The 20114-nt window shown below is 54.2% G+C and overlaps 1 protein-coding gene across 11 annotated transcripts in view; it reads left to right on the top strand.

Moving 5' to 3' along the window:
• The first annotated feature begins 1174 nt into the window (after positions 1 to 1174).
• The window catches only part of IER2 (immediate early response 2), a 37810-nt gene continuing 18870 nt past the window's right edge, over positions 1175 to 20114 (top strand). For 9 of the 11 annotated variants that reach the window (XM_070373576.1, XM_070373573.1, XM_005900547.3 and 6 more), the window contains exon 1: positions 1175 to 4458. In XM_070373576.1, the coding sequence (XP_070229677.1) occupies positions 2566 to 3234 (669 nt within the window). In that variant the 5' untranslated portion in view covers positions 1175 to 2565 and the 3' untranslated portion in view covers positions 3235 to 4458. Of the gene's footprint in view, positions 4459 to 11402; positions 11534 to 20114 lie in introns of those variants that run through there. The other 2 variants (XR_011464765.1, XR_011464764.1) reach the window with 1 other exon arrangement.

Below are 20114 nucleotides of genomic sequence, written 5' to 3'. Positions count from 1 at the left end.
CCTGCACCCAGATCCTGTCCTAGGAGATGCGAGATGGTCCCAGGCCAGGGTCGGAGTGGCAGGTTTGGGGGCAGGTGAAGTGCGGGCATTCTATGTGAGGTTCTGGGGGAGACTTCCTCTCCTCTTTTTTCCTGCGGAGGAGGGAAGCCTCGAGGTCGCCCTGGAGCGGGTTGGCCCTGAGTAGGGGCCCTAGAGAAGCTTCAGGGGATGGGGGTGGGGGTCGGGGTGGTGAGGTCTTTCTGGGTGCGACCCTTGGGGTCGCCGGAATGGGTGTGGTGGTGGCTCTGAGAATGGTCTGCGGGGAAGTCCTCTGCGTGTGAGGCGGGACCGGGAAGGTCTGGAGAGGGACTCATAGGATTGCCACCTATGTGACAGAGCCCTTCTGTGTGGCGTCGCCGGGAAAATCAGTTTTTTATAGGAGGGAAGCAGCTGTCCCCTGTGTAGGGTCCGGATTTCTGGAGCGGGACGTCTGAAGAAGTCCTTGGAGGGTTGCCTCTGTTGTGCGTCAGAGAGAGCTTCTGAGCTGGAGATGTCGTTGTGACGTTTCGTGGAGGGAAGGGACAAGAAATGGGGGCGTCCTCAGCAGGTTGCCATAATATGTGGAAGGATCGCTGAATGGAGACAGTTTGGGGAGAAGTCTTCTAGAGGAGAGAATACTTGCTGAGTTTCCCTGTGCCGGGGTTGGGTGTGGAGGATCTGAGCATGCTCCAAAGGTGCAGAAGATCAGTGTTTAGTGGAGGTGCAGAAATACATGAATGGGGGTCTGGGAGAGTTTCCCTGGGAGGGGTGGCGAGGACAGGAATGTAGTGATCCTTAGGTCCTTAGGGAGTAGCTGCTTGTGTTGGCAAGGTCTTTGTGTAGGTCTCTGGGAGGTGGCTTCAATGCGAGCCCGCCGGCAGGGGGCTTTCCCGGAAAGCTGTCACACCTTTCTGGCCTCCGGAGGGAAGGAAGCGAAACTTTCCTCTTACTCTCCGCCGACCCCGCTGGACGCGGCTCCGGAAGCCGGGGGCTCCAGCCAGCTCTAGCTGCCGGTAGAGGGAGAGCGGGCGGCGGGGGTGGGGGTGGCGGGTGGGCGGCGGGGTGCGGGGCGTGCAGGGAGGCTAAGGCACCACCCCCGCTCATCCGGAAGAGGCCGGCTAAGGTCTTGTACTGCGATCCCGGCCCTTGTCCTTATTAGGGCATCCGGAAGCGGCTGGAGCTGGCCCGACGTCACTACTTCCAAATTTAGTTGTGGAAGTATGGCTGATAGAGTGGCGGGAAGGTTCGCGCACCGGTGTGGAGGGGGGGGGAGCTTGCCCTTAAAGGGCCCACACCACGAATGAAGAGAGCTGTTAGAACAATTTCGCGGTTTTTGAGCAACTGGAAATAGTATTTCTTGGAATGTTAGTGCGTAGCAGAAGGTGGGGCCGATGTGTTCTGTCTGCTCTATCTCTGCGTTGCTGAGTTTCCAAGTCCTAATCCAACTCCGCCTCCCCGGGAGCAGAGGCGGAGCTCGGCTGCGTCGTTTGGGGGGCCACAGCCACGTGTTCACTCGGCCTGTGTTGCTGCCGGGTCCTCCGCCTTAGGGCATGGACGCCCACGGTGGATTTCGTGCCGAGGGAAACTGAGGGGGATGTTCGATGCGGAACACAGAGACTGTAGCTTGGGCTGCGCTCCTGTCTGCAGATCCACCTCCCTTGGAGTGGCAACTTTGCCCTAGAGCCAGCCAGTGTGTCCCGCCTTCTTACCGCCTCCAAACAAGGGGAGTGAGGAGGGTGGGCGGAGGCTGGCAAGACAGGAATGCTGGAGACTCCACTGGTCCCCTTTCACCGCAGTGGCTCAAGTATTCGTTTAGCAAATATTGGACGAGTCACTGTCCCTGGATGTCCCCGCCTAAAGAAATAAGATACAACTACCCTCCACGGATGGAAGTGAGAGATCAATGAGATGTTTATGATAGGAAAGCCTTTAGCGCCTGGCACTTAGCAAGTGCATAATGTTAGCACCATTATTGATTAAAAAAAACCAAAACAGACATTAATTAGGCTCCTGGTAGATGGTAGATACAGTTTCCACCGGGGATCTACCGTTTGGAACTCAAGTTTTCTCGGGTGCGAAGGGAAACGTGCAGCCTACGACCCGCTGGGGTCTCCAGACACAACCGGTGGGTGGGCCCTGAGCACCACCCACGGCCCCCCTCCACCGGGCCTGCGCGCGGGTTCAGTGAGGGGCCCTGAGAAAGCAGACCACCCCGAGAGTTCAGTTTGGATTGGGGGACGCTTCTCCTCACAGGAGTTCGGGTCCCTTTTCTTCTCTCAGTAAATTCCACTCTGTCGCTTTAAGGAGTCTCTCGCCCAGGCGTCGCGGAAAGCCCGGATGCGACTCTCTGATTGGGCGGGGCGTCTCGGTGACTTCACTCCTGGTACAAAAGGGCCTGGGTGGCGGGCGCCCGGGCAGAGCGTCCTGGCAGTGTCTCCGCGTGGCTTGTCCTGCTGAGTGTGGCGTGAAGGAGCGCGTTGTCCGAAGTGCACCTGCCACCTGCCGTGCCCAGCCGGGAGTCTCTGCCGCCCTCGCCGTCCAGCAGCTATGGAAGTGCAGAAGGAGGCGCAACGGATCATGACCCTGTCGGTGTGGAAGATGTACCATTCACGCATGCAGCGCGGTGGCTTGCGGCTGCACCGGAGCCTGCAGCTGTCGCTGGTCATGCGCAGCGCCCGGGAGCTCTACCTCTCAGCCAAGGTGGAAGCCCAGGAACCCGAGGTGCCCTTGCCGCCCGTCCGCTCCCCTGACCCTCGCCTGCACCCGCCTCGGGAAGCCGCAGCCAAGGCAGCGACCGGCAACAGTGAGCAGCCCTCTCCGGAACCCATGGACACGCAGGAGGCACCGAGAGCCGAGGAGACCCCTCCCCGCTGTGTCCAGCGCCCCGCCAAAATCAGCCGCAAGCGGCGGAGCAGCAGCCTTAGCGATGGTGCGGACGCCGCTCTGGTTCCGAGCAAGAAAGCCCGCTTAGAAGAAGAGAAGGAGGAGGAAGGGGCCTCTTCGGAGGTCCTTGATCGCCTGCAGCCCCCTCCGGCGCAAGCCGAGGGCGCCTTCCCCAACTTGGCGCGCGTCCTGCAGAGGCGCTTCTCCGGTCTCCTGAACTGCAGTCCTGCTGCCAGCTCTCCGACGGCGTCCCCGGCGTGCGAGGCGAAGCCAGCTTGCCGCCCGGCGGACAACATGCTCAACGTGCTGGTGCGGGCCGTGGTGGCCTTCTGAGGGTTCCTGAGCGGCTATACCGGAGCCCAGATCGCGGGCCGACCCGTCGGCCAGAGTACGCAGACCCGAAGCGAGGCCCACCCCCGGGGGAGCGCTCGCGGAAGCCGTGGAGAGGAGCCGTCTCCCGGGCTGCCCAGAGGCCCCGAGAGGGACTCTGCCGCCGGGGAACCGTCGCTACCTGTGTGCAGCGGCGACGCCGAGGAGCCTGAGCCGGGGGCGCGGGCGCCTTCCCCCCCAGACCTGCTGCTCCCATCGGTGCTGTTTTAACGGACTGGGAGGTGAACCTCACCGACTCCTTCTGGAACTGGGAGAAGGGCTTGGTTCTTGAAACTCCTCAGGGTCGGACTTTTTTTTTTTTTTTAACTGGGGGCTATGCTGCCCTTTCAATAAGGTTTTTCAATCGTTGGTGTTTGCGTTTCCAACTTCAGAGAATTCCAGGCACTCCCCTTCCCCCTCCAGTGACATACTTGTGCAAGCGGTCATCGTTGCGTCATGGGGCAGACGTGGGGAGCTTCCTGCTGCCGTGCGTGGGTGGGGGCCGGGAGGAGGACCTGGGGTGTGGACCGCCCTGGGGAATGGGAGGAGGGCGGCCTGAGTCACTGCGCCTTGCTGCGGGTTATTGCCCGAAGCCCCTACGCCTCCGGTGGTAGAGGGCCGATCTAATTTCATTTTAAAATTTTTTCTCATGTGGTGCGTTAGAGGTGGGGATGTTCACCGTCTCAAGCTTGACCCTCAGACCCACAGAAACGATCAACCCGGACGTTCCTGGTCGGAATCACAAAAATGGGGGGAGCAATGTAAGGCTGAGCTGGGATCAGTGGCTGGCGAGACTGGCCAGTATGGGGGAGGCGGGAGATTCTCGCCAGGGCGTTTTGGGGTTCTGTTTGCCTTTACTGGTGGATTCTGGTAACTCCCTCTATCTGGACGTTTTGCTAGAATCGCCAGATAGGAAAATAAAGACCAATTGTATACAAAGTTTGTGCAGCCCGTCTGGTTTTCTTCCCTGGTGGGGGAGGGGCAGGGTTAAAGGGTCAAGAGCTGGCGGCGGCTTGCTGGGGCCCCAGAAACCGGTCTGACCGCTACCACGTGGGCAGAGTGGGCGGGAAGGGGCCGACCCCTTTTTGCCAGAGCACTTTCGTACTGGGCTCCTGGTGCTCCGACCTTTCCTTAAACGTCGCACGTTTGGCGGGATCTTGGACACACACCCCCTCCCTACAACTCTGGGTGAGAAGGCTTTCCGAGTTCAGATGTTTGGGGGATACTGCTGGGAACAGTGCCCCTAGCCGACTTGGGTATCGGGCCTCCTTTGGAGAATGGAAGGATAGCTACCCTCCCCCCACTTGATTAACTGAATCGGCAGGGTTCCCAGGATTGGGGTGGGGCTGGACAGGTGAGCTTTGGAGCGCCCTTTACGCCCAGTTCCAGTCTCAAGCAGTTTAACTGTGTGGCTCAGGCAAGGACCCGAGCTTCCAGCCTCAGTTTCCTCATACGCGAAATGGGCCCCAGCAACTTCCCTTCGAGACTGTTGGTTTAGAAATACCCGCGGGAGCACTCGTTGGCTTTGGCCCCACCCCGTCCCTAGATTCGCCACCTCGAGAGAAAACCCTGACAATTTCCCCAACGCCAGTTCGGGAGAGTGACAGTCGGGGTTGCCCCAGGGGGTGGGCGTGGGGGCTGTGGGGAGGACAAAGGAGCCGCAGGTGCGGGGAGTGAGGGCGGCGGGAGGCGCTGGGAAAGCTCCTGCCCCGCCTCCAGACGGCCGGCCCCGCCACTGCGGGCTTCCCGAGACCCGGGGGACCTGACCCCGAGGCCGGAGGGGAGGAGGAGGAGGGCGCGGTGGAGGGGCGGCCCCGCCCCAGAACGCCCGCCCCTGGCTCCCCTCCAGGCTCGTTCACCCACCGCACCCCCGCCTCCCTGTGTCCCTCAGCCTCCTCCCTCCTAACCCCACCTCCCACCCCTCACCTCAAGGGAACCTCGCCTCCTCCGCAGCCTTCCCCCGGGAAATATGAGACTTCAGTTGCCGCCCTCTCGGGGGATCGACCCACAACTCCCCAAAGGGATGTAGTGGGGGGACTGGAACCCCACACTACTGGCGGTAGCTCAGTGCGTCCGCGTGGGAGCAACTCCCTCGCAAACCTGGCCCGGCCCGGGAAGTCCCCGGCGACTGGGGAGGGGGCATCACCGCGCATCCTGTCTCAGGAACCGCCTGGCGCTTCCTTCCGCGGGAAGCTGCTAGGCCGACCCCCGCCCCCGCCCGGGCCGCCTGGGGGTTTCCGGCGCCCGGTCGCGGGGGCTGAGGGCTGGAGACGATGCCGTGGGAGATAGGACGAATACCCCCCTACACACATACATCCCCTTAATACGTTCCCCTCCCTAAGACCCCATTTCACCCATTTGTTGTTTAGACTAAGTCGTGTCTTTTCGACCCCATGGACTGTAACCCGCCAGGCTCCTCTGTCCATGGGATTTCCCAGGCAAGGATACTGGAGTGGATTGCCATTTCCTCCTCCAAGGGGTCTTCCCCCACCCAGGGATCTGCTGGAACCTAGGTCTCTTGCTTGGCAGGAGGATTCGTCAGCACTGAACCATCTGGAAAGCCCCCTTTCACCATAAGAATTGTTGTTGTGTCCGATTCCTTGCGACCCCAAGGACTGCCGCCGGTCAGGCCTCCCTGTAAGGAATGTGTATTCATGCCCCATAAGAATAGACAAAGTTGAAAATTTTGTCACAACAATCGACTTTGGTGTCCACGCCATTACATGGCCTTGGGTTATTGGGACAAACCCTCTGGGCAGTGATCGACTGGACCACAGCTGTGAAAATTAAAAGTATCACCGGTCTTATGACCAGCGGATACCCCAGGGAACCTCAGACCTGCAGAAAGAGGCTCCAGAAGAGTATTCACTACAGTGTTGTCCAAAGTGGGCACAAATTGAAAAAACAACCTACGTGCCCATCCGACTGGACTGCTCTGGTAGAATGTGGACTGTCCATTACTCCCTCCCTAAAGGATGAAAGGCCTCAGCCTGAGAGATCTCCTGGGGAGTGAGGGGTGGGGTGGAGATAACTCAGAACCAACATGCTGAGTGACAGAGCCCAGGTGTGGAAGTGGCCGGATGAGGACAGATTCCAGGGCCAGATGACCAGTTGTACTTGCTGTGCAGCTTTGGGCAAGTCACTTAATCTCTCTGGGCCTCAGTTTCCCTGACTTTATTATGGACAATAATAGTCCCTATCTCTTGGGTTTATTCTGACAGTTAAGTGAGATAATATACTTAAAAGTGCTTAGTAAAGTGCCTGACATGCAAGGTATGCCACTTTATGATTTATTATTGTTAGAGGCTAATAATTATTATTATTATTGTTTATTGTTAGTACTTTATTATTGTTAGAGGCTGGAATGGCAACAGTTCATTTCAAAGCACATACAAGGGGACTTCCCTGGTGGTCCCGTGATTGAGAGTCTGTCTTCCAATGCAGGAGACGTGGGTTCAATTGCTGGCCGGAGAACCAGGATCCCACGTGCCTCAGACCAACTGAGCTTGCGCTCTTCAACTAGACAAAAGCCTGCGTTCCGCAACTAAGACCCATTGCAGTCATAAATAAATAAAAATTTAAAATAAAAGCACATACAAGGACTTCCTTGATGGTTCAGTGGTTAAGAATCTGCCTTGCAATGCAGAGGACATGGGTTCCATCCCTTGTTGGGGAACTAAGATCCCACATGCCACAGAGCAACTAAGCCCAAAAGCCACAACTAGAGAGTCCCTGTGCCACAACGAAAGATCACACATGAAGCAGTGAGGATCCGGCATGCCACAGCTAAGACCTGACACAGCCAAATAAATACATAAAATAAATTTTAAAAATAAATAAAAGCACATATGACATATACTACTGTATATAAAATAGAGAAACAAGGACCCACTGTATAGCACAGGAAACTATATTTAATATCTGTAATAACCTATAATGGAAAATAATCTGAAAAATAGTATTTATCTGTATATCTGCATTATTTTGCTGTACACCTGAACTAACGTAACGTGGTAAATCAATTATGCTTCAATAAAAAGTTTGTTTTGAAAAAAAAAAGCACGTGCAGCAATACAAGTATGATGTATGGGAGAGTGGGTACAGACGCTGTGCTAAGCCCAGGGAGCTGAAGGAATGGCTCCCTCTGCCAATGTGAATAAGAACTCCCCTCCCAGCTCCAGAGTTTGTTCTAATCCTAATGGTCTGACAGGGTTAATTCTTTCTTCCTCCTAAGCCCCACATTCACACTCCTGGTTTACTCCCCACCTCACCAACAGTTCCCGCCTCAGGCCCTGCACTGGTCTCTATTTATAGTCAACCTTAGACTATAAGGTTGACTATATATATAGTCAACCTTAGACTATTTTTTCTTGTTAAAAAATATTTATTCATTTGGTTGTGCTGGGTCTTAATTGTGGTATGCGGGATCTTTCAGTTGTGGCATGTGGGATCTAGGTTCCCTGACCTGGGCAGAACCCTGGCCCCCAGCACTGGAAGCTGGACTCTTAGCCACTGAACCACCAGGGAAGCCTCAGCCTCATTCAGTCTTCAGGCCCTAACTGCCAACTCTGTGTGTGTGTGTGTCTGTGTGTGCGTGTGCATATGTCTGTGTGTGTGTGTGTGTGTGTGTGTGTTAGTCGCTCAGTCGTGTTTGACTCTGCAATCCCATGGACTGTAGCCCACCAGGCTCCTCTGTCCAGGTAATTGTCCAGACAAGAATACTGGAGCCTGACCCATCTAAGGGTTGAACCTGGGTCTCCTACATTGCAGGCGGATTGTTTACCGTCTGAGCCACCAGGGAAGCCCACCTCTATACTGAATCCCATATGTCACTCTCCTTCTTGGACTTCCCCTCCCAGCCTCCAGACTTGTCTGGCCAAACCCTCTCTCTCTGTCTCCCCTTGAGGGCCTAAGGTATTCCAAACCTAGCAGGAACTAAAGAAGATTCTTGCTGCTTACTGCCAGCAGTTCAACTGAGGTGGAATCTTTCTTGACTTCCTTTTTCTCCTTCTTCAGGTGCTGTCAACTAGACTTCCCATCCCACTCCAAGTTTTTCCCAACCCCATGGCTCCCACCCTCCTTGAGCTGGGATCCCACCTCTCACTTGGGATCGGGCAGTTGCTTCCACCCTGCCCTTGACCCCCACAATCTGTTTTATGCAGCAGCTGCACTGACCTTATAAAATGCAAACTGGATCATATGACTCCCCCAGCTTTCCTCTGCTTCAAGTACACTGACATCCTTTCTGCTTGGAGAACAGGACAGGTGTATTCCAGCCCCAGGGCCTTTGCACTTGCTGTTCCTTATTCCTACAATGCTCTTCTCCCAGATATGCACAAGTCCATCCTCACTTTCTTTAGGTTTCTGCTGTAATGTCACCTCCTTGGGGAAGCCTTCTTTGGCTACTTGATCCAAAATAACAATAACACCCCACTGTGCTACTCTGCTCCTGTATCCCGCTGCTCAGCCTTCCTTAAAGCACTGCTCATCTACGGATGTTTATGTTGGGGTTAGCATCCGTGCCCCCATTCAAATGTCAGTTCCACAAATGCCTAGTCCAGGCCTGAATGAGTGAATATGGTTGTCTGGGGTGCTAAAGGCTTAATACTTTTTATCCCATTACTCACTGGCTTCCCATGGCCCTTATAATTGAATTTCCCAAATTTCAGGGTCAGGATTTTTGTCACATCTGCTTAACAAATGTATCGTTATTTAAGTAATATGTATTTTTCTAACTTTTAACTCACTTGTTAATCACTCACTAGAGTCAGACATGAGTTAAGGACTGTCGACTTAAAAAAAAAGAAAGCAAAACATGAGAGTTTCAAGTTAAGTTTTATTTGGGGGCAAAATGAGAACTGCAGCCCAGGAGACAGCATCTCAGATAGCTCTGAGAAACAATTCCAAAGATGTAGGTGGAAAGGACAGTATGGATGTGATTTTGGTAAAGGGGAGTACATGCAATCAAGCAAACAATTTTTTGTAGATTTTTCCTGATCTTCTGAAGCTTCCACTAGTCATCACCATGAAGCATTTTAGTGCTTTTCTCGATATGAGGAGATTCAAGAGTTAGGCTCAGAAAATCAGCTCCTGAGAACATCTAACTGTCTGAAGACCTGTCCTGCCAGCCCCCACCACAACCCCCAGCACAGAATGCCTCATTTCTGCTCTCCACCCTGAACTCCTTCAGGGGGTGTTGGACCTCAGCAGCTGTAGCACTACACAACTTAATCCTTGTAGAGGTAGATGGCAAGCACCCATGGAAAGTGCCAATTTGTAATTGAGGACTAAACAACACCATGATGCATGGAAGGTAACAGTTTAAAAAGTTACAATGAAAATGAAACAATATCACAAGACCCTGCTGAAACAGTAGCTAGTGTGAGGTTCCAGACAGCTTTCTTTGTTACAAAGGAAGATTAAGGTTAAAGACATTGTTGCCAAAGGAAGACTGTCCTCAGGCTACTGCTTGGCCGTTGGCAGTGGTAAGAATCCGCCTGTCAATGCAGGAGATGTAAGAGATGAGAGGTTCGATCTCTGGATCAGGAAGATCCCCTGGAGAAGGAAATGGCAACCCACTCCAGTATTCTTGCCTGGAAAATTCCATGGACAGAAGAGCCTCACAGGCTACAGTCCATGGGGGTTGCAAAGAGTCTGACACAACTGAGCATGCATGCAGGTCCTTAGACTAGCTGAAAAGGGAGAGACTCTGAGGGATTCCTTAAGTTATTTAAATAACATTGAATCACTTTGCCCCCTGTCCCAGAAATAGGAAAATTCTGCTTTGCGAAGAAGGACAAAACTCCTATGACTGAAAGATGCTGCTCGATTTCCGCCCATCCCTGGCTAATCTTGTGTCATTCTCTGGCTACACTGACCTACTTTTTGTTTCTTGTATTTCCACAACCTTCCCAGCCACAGGACCTTTGTATATGTTGTTATCGCCTAAGATTCTTTTCTCTTCCCTATGGTGGTTTATAGTCACTCAGTTGTGTCTGACTCTTTGCCACCCTGTGGACTGTAGCCTGCCCGCGGGGCTCCTCTGTCCATGGGATTCTCCAGGCAATACTGGAGTGGCTTGCCATTTCCTTGTCCAGAAGAACTTCCCCATGCAGCCATCGAACCCAGGTCTCCTGTATTACAGGCAGTCTCCTGCATTGCAGGCAGATTCTTTACCCACTAAGCCACCAGGCCAACTTCTCCTCCTTGTTCACCTAGTTAACTCATTTTAGCCCAAGAGCAAATCATCACCGAATTTCCCCTTCTGCCCTCCATTTTGGTCTAAGACCCCTATGTTAATTTCCATTCTGATCACGAGCTACTTTGTAGTAGTATTGGTGATGACGGTCGTAGTATTTGTCACAGTTTCAGTGTTACATTTTCTTTTGGTTTTGTCTCCTCTTCTAGCCTGCGGTCTCCATGAGGGCAGAGATGAACCCAGTAGGCGCTTACTAAGTGGTTGTTGTGAATGAATGATGCATTTGCTACTTTGCTTTAAGGCCAGTCCTTTTAATGCCCACTTTTCACATACTGGGAAACTGATGTCCAGAGAGGATTGCCCCGAGGGAGAGCAAGTAGGGGATAGCTCTAGTGGTGCCCCAATCCCCATTTAGAGATTCGCTATCACCCCCACCCACCCCTACTTCCTCCACTGTGTGGGACCCAAGGAACACAAGCCCCAGCTCTGGACTCCGCTGAGCTGGGAAAGGGCCTGTCCACAGGTCAAGACTAGAGCCAGAAGCGGCTCCCAGACCGGTTTAGCCGGTTCCTGGAGCGCGGGCGAGGTCCAGCCGCCTTAGGCGGTTAAGACGCAGACCTTGACCAGATTGCCAGCGGCTCGGGGCGGGCGCTCGATCTACCCTTGGAACTTTGAGTCCTAGGCTGGGTCCTGGGGGTGAGTGGTTTAGCCAAGGTAGAGGGCGGGGTTATCCGGGTGTCGATCACGTACGTGGGCGGAACATGCAAATTAAGCAGCTTTCCATTTCTCTCTGAGCCCCGCCCCTCCGCGCTGCACCGAGCTACTTCCTAGAACTCCCGGAGTCGGTCGGTGGCTCAGGCGGCTCCGCCCCTCCCCCAAGCTCGCCCCTCCCCCAAGCTCGCCCCTCCCCCAAGCTCGTCCCTCCCGGATTCCGCCCACATGGTCGGAGCTTAGCCACCCCCTTATCCCAGTGCCCCGCGGATGTAGGGGTGGGGTTTAGGAGCCGAGCGGGAAGGCGGAGGCCGTGCTGTGGGCTCCTGGGGCTGGGGGTCGGCTCGGAATCAGGTAAATGCCACCGAAAGCTGAAGGGGGACGGGATTGCCAGAGTTTGAGGCTCGAGCTACTCGTCCTCGGCGTAGGGGCTACTGAAACCCTCCCCCACCATGTTTGCCTAGAGGAGCCCAGACCCCCACAGTGGTGACCAGGGGAGGCCAGGACACACACACCTCCACCAGTAATGTCTAGTGGAGTTCAGATGCACACACTTGTGTTCAGGGGGGCTCAGGCCTTCCCCATCCGTGTCCGGGGTTACTCACTAGGTCATTTCATATCTGTTTGCTTTGAGGCGCAGCCTAGAGGGGTGTTCGGCCCACCTGTGTTGGGGGAACTTCAGGTCTCCCCAAATTTGTGTTCAGGGGAGTTCAGCCTAGGGACTAAGGCCCTCCACTTGCACGTCCAGGCCTAATAGCATCTCTCGGCCTGCCCCTTTCTTGCAGTCCCTCCCAGCAGAAATTCCCCCTGGGTCCCCATTCCGCCTCGCCTCTCTGCCCTTTTCTTTCTCCCTTCCAGCCTCCTGGCCCCACTGGCTTCAGATCATCACCCCCTCCCCAGGACATTGTTGACTCACAGTTAAGAGGCTATCTCAGGCTTCACAGTCTGGCCACCCTCCTTTTTATACCTAGGCAGCTCTCCGGAGGCCCCCTGGGGTCCTGTCTTCTCCGCCCACCACCTGACTGGCACCATTTAATTTCCCCCTCAGCCTGTCCACCCACATCTGGTTGTCAGCTGCTGGCCCTCACCCTGCATGCCCCCCAGGGTCTCCTAGGGAATTGCTCACAGCTCTCTGCCTCCTTCTGTGCCCCCAAATCCAGACTGCCCCTCCAAAGCAGAACCTTCCCCCCCTCCCTGGCCCCCCATCCAAATCTGCTAATCAGAAAAAGTCCTAGCCTAGTGCCTGGAAGAGAGATCTGAAATCAGAGAAGGGGTGGGGTGTGAAACTTTACAACACAGAGATGCTGGGGGTGGGGGAAATGGGTGGAGGGAGACAGGAGCTTAAGTTGTACCTAAAAGCTTGAGATCAAAGCCGTCTGCCTTCCAGATGAGGGCTGTGGGGGAGGGTTGTCCCCCCTGGGGGCGCGGGTAAGCCTGAGCCCCCCCCTTCCTCGGAAACCCCCCAAGACTCTGCGGTGACAGCTGTGCCCCAGCCCGCGCCCCGTGGGTTTCCTTTTCCGGTGCTTGCTCTCCCGACAGGCTGGCCTGCAGTCTGGAGACACTGCGCCTGGCCCTTTTGAAGGGGCTCCCTAGAGGGTCTTCCTGGACAAGAGGGAGGGGACCAGCTGGAGAACAATGGTCTTCTGTGGCTCCCGGACGCCAGGCGCTTCCTGTTAAACCCTTCCCTGGAGACCCGGCTGCAGGGGGGAGCGAGGCAAGGGGATTGACAAAGTCAGCAAATGCACTGCATTTTCTCTTGTTCCTCGTCTTGTTTGTGAAAGTATCAGGAAGCGGTGAGGCGAATGCAGACCTTGCCCTCCTCAGTGGAGTCACTCTGGGCGTTTCTTTTCCCCTCTGTGGCTGGGGGTTGTGCCCCCCAGGGGATGGGGCATGGTTAGAAATCCCGAGATCTCTGGGGCTGGACTTGGCCCCGCGGGGGACCCAGGCATCCCAGGTGATCCCGAAGTGCAGCTGTATTTGCCAACCGTGGTTCTAACTGCCTTGTTGGTGAGCTGGAGGTTGCAGCCCCTGAGCCATTCCCAAAGTGGGCTGGGCCTTGATTTCCCTCAGTTTAGGATTTCTCCCAAGCATTGGACCAGAGCACCAGGCGGTCCTGAGGGGCCAGAGTGGCAGTTTGCTAAGCCGAGGGTCTTGGAAACACGGTGCTCTTCCTAGGAGCCCTGGGAAGATATGTTGGGGAATTAGCCACTGTGTTAATTGAGGCTTCCTGCAAAGTCCACTGTGTTTACAGAGCTAACCTGAGATGCATCCTCAGAAGATTCTGTGAGCCTCTGAAGGGCCCCCAGAGACTCTGCATCCAACCCCAGGGGCTTCTGGTTAGAGACCAGATAATATGCCCTGGTTTACGAAGAGACAGTGTATGTTGATACTTAACTGCCAGCCAGGTGCTTTGCTGGGTATACATATTCACTTAAACTGTGCCACCTGAATATTCGTTGGAAGGACTGATGCTGAAGCTTCAATACTTTGGCCACCTGATGTGAAGAGCCGACTCAGTGGAAAAGACTGATGCTGGGAAGGATTGGCGGGAGGAGGAGGGTCCGACAGAGGATGAGATGGTTGGATGGCATCACTGACTCAATGGACAAGAGTTTGGACAAACTCCGGGAGATAGTGAAGGACAGGGAAGTCTGGTATGCTACAGTCCTTGGGTCACAGAGCTGGATGCGAATGAACAACCACAAAACCCTGCCCCAAATTTGGGTCAGAATTAAAGTCGGCACTTTCACTAACCCCATTTTATGGATGAGGGAGTTGAGGCACGGAGCAAACATGTCTAGTAATACAAAGCCATTTGTTCTTTCTCTCCTGGATTTGGGGCTGGAGGATGGAGTGGATGGTTAGGTGGACTTTTCTTGTATATATCCAGCAACTTATCTCTGGTTCACAGATAAGGAAGAGAGCTCAGGGTGGTGAGATCCGCCGTCCAGGTCTCTCGCCCACCACCAGGCAGTGTTTCCTCTCCTGGCCTCCTGTGCTTGCCGCCCACTGGCTTCACCCACCAGCTTCCTTCTTCAGCTTTTTCACACCCACTTGCTGGGTAATTCTGTACCATCTTTTCTCCTGCTTCTTCTGGTGAAAACATCCCTGGGGGCCAATTTGTGCATGCTTGGCCCAGGGGTTTGATGAGGATGAAGTTGTATTTGGGTGTTTTGTGTGTGTGTGTGTGTGTGTGTTTTTGCTGTATTTTGCAGCTTAGAGAATCTTAATTCCCTGACCTGGGTTCAGGCATGGAACCCGTGCCCCCTGCAATGGAAGCATGTAGCCCTAATCACTGGGCCACCAGGGAATTCCCTGGGTTTGAGTTTGGGTGTTTGTTGTTTCATGTTTTCGATGATTATTACTAACTGAGCAAATCCAAACCACTGCTAGACTAGAAAGGCTGCTTCGGGCTGGGGGTGGGGGCCCTTGCTGGTGTCTGGGACAGGAAATGGCTCACCGCTTCACCGTTTAGACCCGAGGGTGAGGGCGGACAAGGAGGGGCCATCAAAGGCTGCCAGCCCTGTTAGCTGCGTGTCGGAGGCCACAGGAGATTGGCCCTCGGCCCCAGCATCTCGAACTCCAGCCAGTGCCCCCCACCTCCCCCACCCACCCCCAACCCCCTCCCCCACTCCCACCCCACCCCCCAGCCAACCAGCTTCTACCTGAGCTCCCTTCCCCTCTCTTACCCGCTCCTCTTCCCCTCCTACCCTCCCCCCTCCCCTGCTGTGGCCCGCCCTTCCGGAATGAACCTTGTTCTGGCTTCAGGCCACCAGGAAGGCCAAAACAAGCCTGCAATTACTCACTGCTGGGACCCTGCCGGCAGCCGCTCCTCTCGGAAGCTCAACGTGGGGCAGGGAGTGGAGCTCTTCCCCCCCAGGGCTGTGTGCAGCTTCCACCTTCAGATAATCCCCTGCTGCCTTCTGGCTCCTCTTTATGAAGTGTTAGTCGCTCAGTCGTGTCTGGCTCTTTACTAGGATTCCATGGACTATATAGCCCACCAGGCTCTTCTGTCCATGAAATTTTCCAGGCAGGAATACTGGAGTAGGTTGCCATTTTCTCCTCCAGGGGATCTTCCTGACCCAGGGATCAAACCTGGATCTGCATTGCAGGCAGATTCTTTTACCTTCTGAGCCACCAGGGAAGCCCCGTGGACATCACCTTATAAACAGATGTTGGATTTTAGAAGTACTCTCCTGTTGTTTGGGACTAGGTGTTACCTTCTGAGAAGGGAGGGGATGAAACCAGTTCTTTTTTTTTTTTTTTGGTTTCCGGGATTCTAGTTCCCTGACCAGGAAAGGAATCTTTGCCTCCTGCAGTGGGAGCATGGAGCCCTAACCACTGGACTGCCAGGAAAGTCCCTCTGAGGGAGAAACTGAGGTTGTGAGATGGGGCTTGCCCCAAAATCTCCAAAGCCTTACTTTTAGCCAGGGAGGGTACTTCCCCTCCCTTGCTCTGCTATGCATCTCAGGGCTGCTGCTTGGGAGATGGGGCCACGGAGGAGGGAGTGTGCAAGAGGGGGCCCCTGGGGACTCTGCAGTCAGCAGGCACTAACGCATTTGTCTTCAGCCTGAGCGTTCTTCTGTCTCCCCGGCCACCCTCCCTTGTCCCGGTTCTCACGACTCTCTGGACATCTGTGGGTGGGACATACTTGTTGCCCAATCTCCCAGTGGTTATACTGTGACTAAAGCCAGCCCTGTCCCTGGAGGCTGGGAGGCTGGAGCCAGGGTGCACCCGCAGGGCCACATGTCCCAAGCTTGACCTGGGTTTCTGGTCAGACTGGGTGGACAGGCGGGCAGGCTGGGTCTTTTCAACACCCTGAGTTGAGGCTGAGTCTGGGCCCAGCAGGTTACACACACACACACACACACACACACACACACACTCTGGGCCCAGCAGGTTTACACACACACACACACACACACACACACACACTCTGGGCCCAGCAGGTTATACACACACACACACACACACTCTGGGCCCAGCAGGTTATACACACACACACACACACACACACACACTCTGGGCCCAGCAGGTTACACACACACACACACACACACACACACACACACACACACACGGCTCTGTGAAAGTTTCTGCCCACCCTCTGAATGGCCCAGGTTCCCTCTGATTGTCCTGAATTACCCTAGTATCCCTGCCCTTGGTGCATTTTCCTCCTTGCAGCTACCAATACATTCTAGAAAGCTGGGGAAAGATCCTCAGTGAGACCCACCCTCTTGCCAGCCACCCATCATATGGGCCGGGTTCTCAGGCATGCTCCCTGCTTTGTGCTCAAGGCCAGCGCAGTTCTTCCCCCAAACCTTCCCTCCTGTTGGAGCAGAGCCCATCCTGCCCCGTTGCCATGGCATCTGTTGTACCCAGAAGCCAGGTGGTCTTTTGTTCCCTGATGTCCCTTCTAGGCTCAGACACTTCTGAGCTCAGCGAGAGTCACTCGGTCCCCCTGTGTCCCCCACATTCACTGAGGCTGTGTGCCCCAGCAGTTCACCTGTCTCTCCTCCCATGACTCTGAGATGGGCAGTGATAGCACTTATACAAATTTCAGATTTGAACTCGGATCTATGAGAGACTTTGGAGAGTAAGGTTGTTTTTTTTTTAAATAGTCATTTGCCTTTTTTTTAAAAAAAGTATTTATTTATTTGGCTGCATTGGGTCTTAGTTGCAGCATGGGAGATCTTCATTGCAGCATGTGGGATTGCTCGCTGCAGTGCACAGGTGTCTTTAGTTGTGGCCTGTGGTCTTCTCTTTAGTTGTGCACAGGCTTGGTTGCCCCGATGTATGTGGGGTCTTAGTGCCCTGACCAGGGATCGAACCTGAGTCCCCTGCATTGGAACGTGAATTCTTAACCGCTGAACCACCAGGGAAATCCCAGATCTGTAGGTCTTAAGAACGACAGTCATCACAACAGCTGTTGCTTCCTAGTTTAGGCACTTCACCTCTGGAGTCGTCATCACAAAGATTTATTGCCTTATCCTCATTTCACATTGTGGAAACTGAGGCATAGTGAGTTTGGATAGCTTGCCAGCTAATATGTAGTCTGCTGCTGCTGCTGCTGCTAAGTCACTTCAGTCGTGTCCGAGTCTGTGCAACCCCATAGACGGCAGCCCACCAGGCTCTGCCATCCCTGGGATTCTCCAGGCAAGAACACTGGAGTGGGTTGCCATTTCCTTCTCCAGTGCATGAAAGTGAAAAGTGAAAGTAAAGTCGCTCAGTCATATCCGACTGTTAGCGACCCCATGGACTGCAGCCTGCCAGGCTCCTCTGTCCCTGGGAGTTTCCAGGCAAGAGTACTGGAGTGGGGTGCCATTGCCTTCTCCAATATGTAGTCTACTAGATAGCAAAAAAGTGCCAATTTCTTGACTCTCGACTTTTGAGGCTGGATCGTTCCCTGTTGGGAATGATGGGGGCGCTGCCTGGTGCATCTTAGAATGCTGAGTTGCAGTCCTGGCTTCCATCCACTAGTGTTACCTGGAAACTGGGTTCACTTCTTGGTTGGGCATCAAGCCAGACACCACCAAGGAATTTCCCTGGTGGTCCAGTGGTTAAGAATCTACCTTCCAATGCAGGAGATTCAGGTTCCATCTCTGAGGGGTGGGGGGGATAAGATCCCACATACCGCAGGACAACTAAGTCTGAATCACAACCCATAACAATCCCCACCCCCACCACCCACCCCCGCTCTGGAGCCCATGCACCACAACTAGAGAGAAGTTGCAACAAGAGAAGTGTACGCAGCAATGAAAGACCTCACATGTGCAGCAAGGGTCCTAAGACGTGAGGCAACCAAATATTTAGAAAAAAGAAAGACACAACCAAGTCAAAGATCAGGGGGAGTAGTGGCTTAATACTTGGCAGCAAGTAAGAACACCAGGCTTTTGAACTATGGTGTTGGAGAAGACTCTTGAGTGTCCCTTGGACTGCAAGGAGATCCAACCAGTCCATCCTAAAAGAGATCAGTCCTGGGTGTTCATTGGAAGGACTGATGTTGAAGCTGAAATTCCAATACTTTGGCCACCTGATGCAGAGAGCTGACTCATTTGAAAAGACTTTGATGCTGGAAAAGATTGAGGGCAGGAGGAGAAGGGACGACAGAGGATGAGATGGTTGGATGGCATCACCAACTCAGTGGACATGAGTTTGGGTAAACTCCGGGAGTTGGTGATGGATAGGGAGGCCTGGCATGCTGAGGTTCATGGGGTCGCAGAGAGTCAGACAGGACTGAGTGACTGAACTGAACTGAAGAACACCAGCGAGCTTTCCCAAAGCTGTGTCTCCAAGACCAGCAAAATTGGGGAAGTTTTAAGCTAAGGATACATGCTTATTCAGGAGCTGGCTTGAGCAGAGGAGAACGCAGCATAGAATTCAGCCAAAGCTTCCCAAATGGCTCAGTTTTAAAGAACCTGCCTGCTAATGCAGGAGAATTGGGTGGGGAAGATCCCTGGAGAAGAAAATGGCACCCCACTCCAGTATTCTTGCCTGAAAACCCCATGGACAGAGGAGCCTGGTGAGCTACATACAATCCATGGGGTGACAAGGAGTCGGACAGGAATGAGGGACTAAACAAAATAGAGTCCAAGCTCTATTTGGTTCAAGTCAGGAGGGTCAACAAAATCAATGTATCCTCCACCTTGGCGGAGGGGGCTTAGTTCCTGCAGAACTCAAAGACCTGTATCAGATTGTTCAGGAGGAACCAGGACTGCGTTTTATGGCTGAACAATTGTTTCCTGACTGCTTTTCCTAGGTTATTCCATTCCCTCACTTCCCTTGAGATCATTGATTACTGAGACCTGTTCAAGGACAAGCCTTATGGCCAGGCTAAAATCCCCAAATGGCTTAAGCTAAAAATGACTTCACGTTTGTCAAGGAAGTCTGGTTCTCTTTCTTCAGGCTCCCCCCTCCCCCGCCCCCCGCCCCAATCCTATCTGTCTATACTGGGTACCAGAGGAGCACTACCTCCTACAGTCATGGCAACAAATAATGTCCCCAGATGTGGCTTCCTGTTGGTGTGGGGTGGAGGGCAGGCTCACCACCCACTTTTGACTGCCCTGCCTCTTTACATAGATGCCTGCCTGCAAAGTATCACTGTGTGTGTGTGTCTTTTCCCCCAAACAGGTATAGAGTTCTGAGGATGGAGGTGATTGGCAGGTTCTGGCATCTTGGGGAGAGATTGAGTGGGACTGTCATCCTAGGCCATGGGGTGCCGGTTCCCCAGGTCCTGGTGGGTGGAGACAGGCCAGCTTTTCTTCCTTCCTGGTTCCCAGAGGTGGGCGATGGCCCAGACACAGCCCAGGAGCCAGAAGGCGTGGGGAGCCCTGACCTGGCATCAGAATTTACTGGGTGTTGCCCAGGTGTGTGTTCTGAGATCCAAGGGCCCTCGTGGGTGTGGAGAAGAAACCAGAAGCTAAAGTAGGCCTCCCTGCCCGCCTGCCTGCCGCCCTCACATCCCACCCAGCCCTGGCTCCCGGCCAGCAACTGCCAGAGTGGTGACTCAGAGCGGCAGAGCCCAGGAGAGAAACAGGGTGCAGGGTGGGGTGTCCCCCTCATCCAGCTTTCCCAGCACCCCATTAAGACCAGGACCCTTGAGGCTGCATTTCACACTCCCCTGCACACCACCACCATCTTCCCTCCCTGCTCCCCACCGGTGGGATTTTTTTCTTTTCCTTGGCACTAGGCTGGCAGGAAAACAGAAATGTGTGTGGGGCATGAGATATCTCTAAGGTTGGAATATATTTAGGCCAGAATGAGAGAGTGTGTGTGGTGGGGCACAGTCTCAGGCACTGGCCTGGTGGCAGTGAGGAGTGAGCCAGTGTAGAGAGCGAGCTCCCTCTTATAGACCTCCCGGGTTTCCCAGGGGCAGAGGCGGGGAGGACGGGGGAGGTCCTAGAAGTGGAGGCATGTCCTGCATAGCACCATGCTG

Source organism: Bos mutus, chromosome 7 (assembly GCF_027580195.1).
Source record: "Bos mutus isolate GX-2022 chromosome 7, NWIPB_WYAK_1.1, whole genome shotgun sequence".
Lineage (NCBI taxonomy): Eukaryota > Metazoa > Chordata > Mammalia > Artiodactyla > Bovidae > Bos > Bos mutus.
This window is presented reverse-complemented; position numbering and strand designations above follow the sequence as displayed.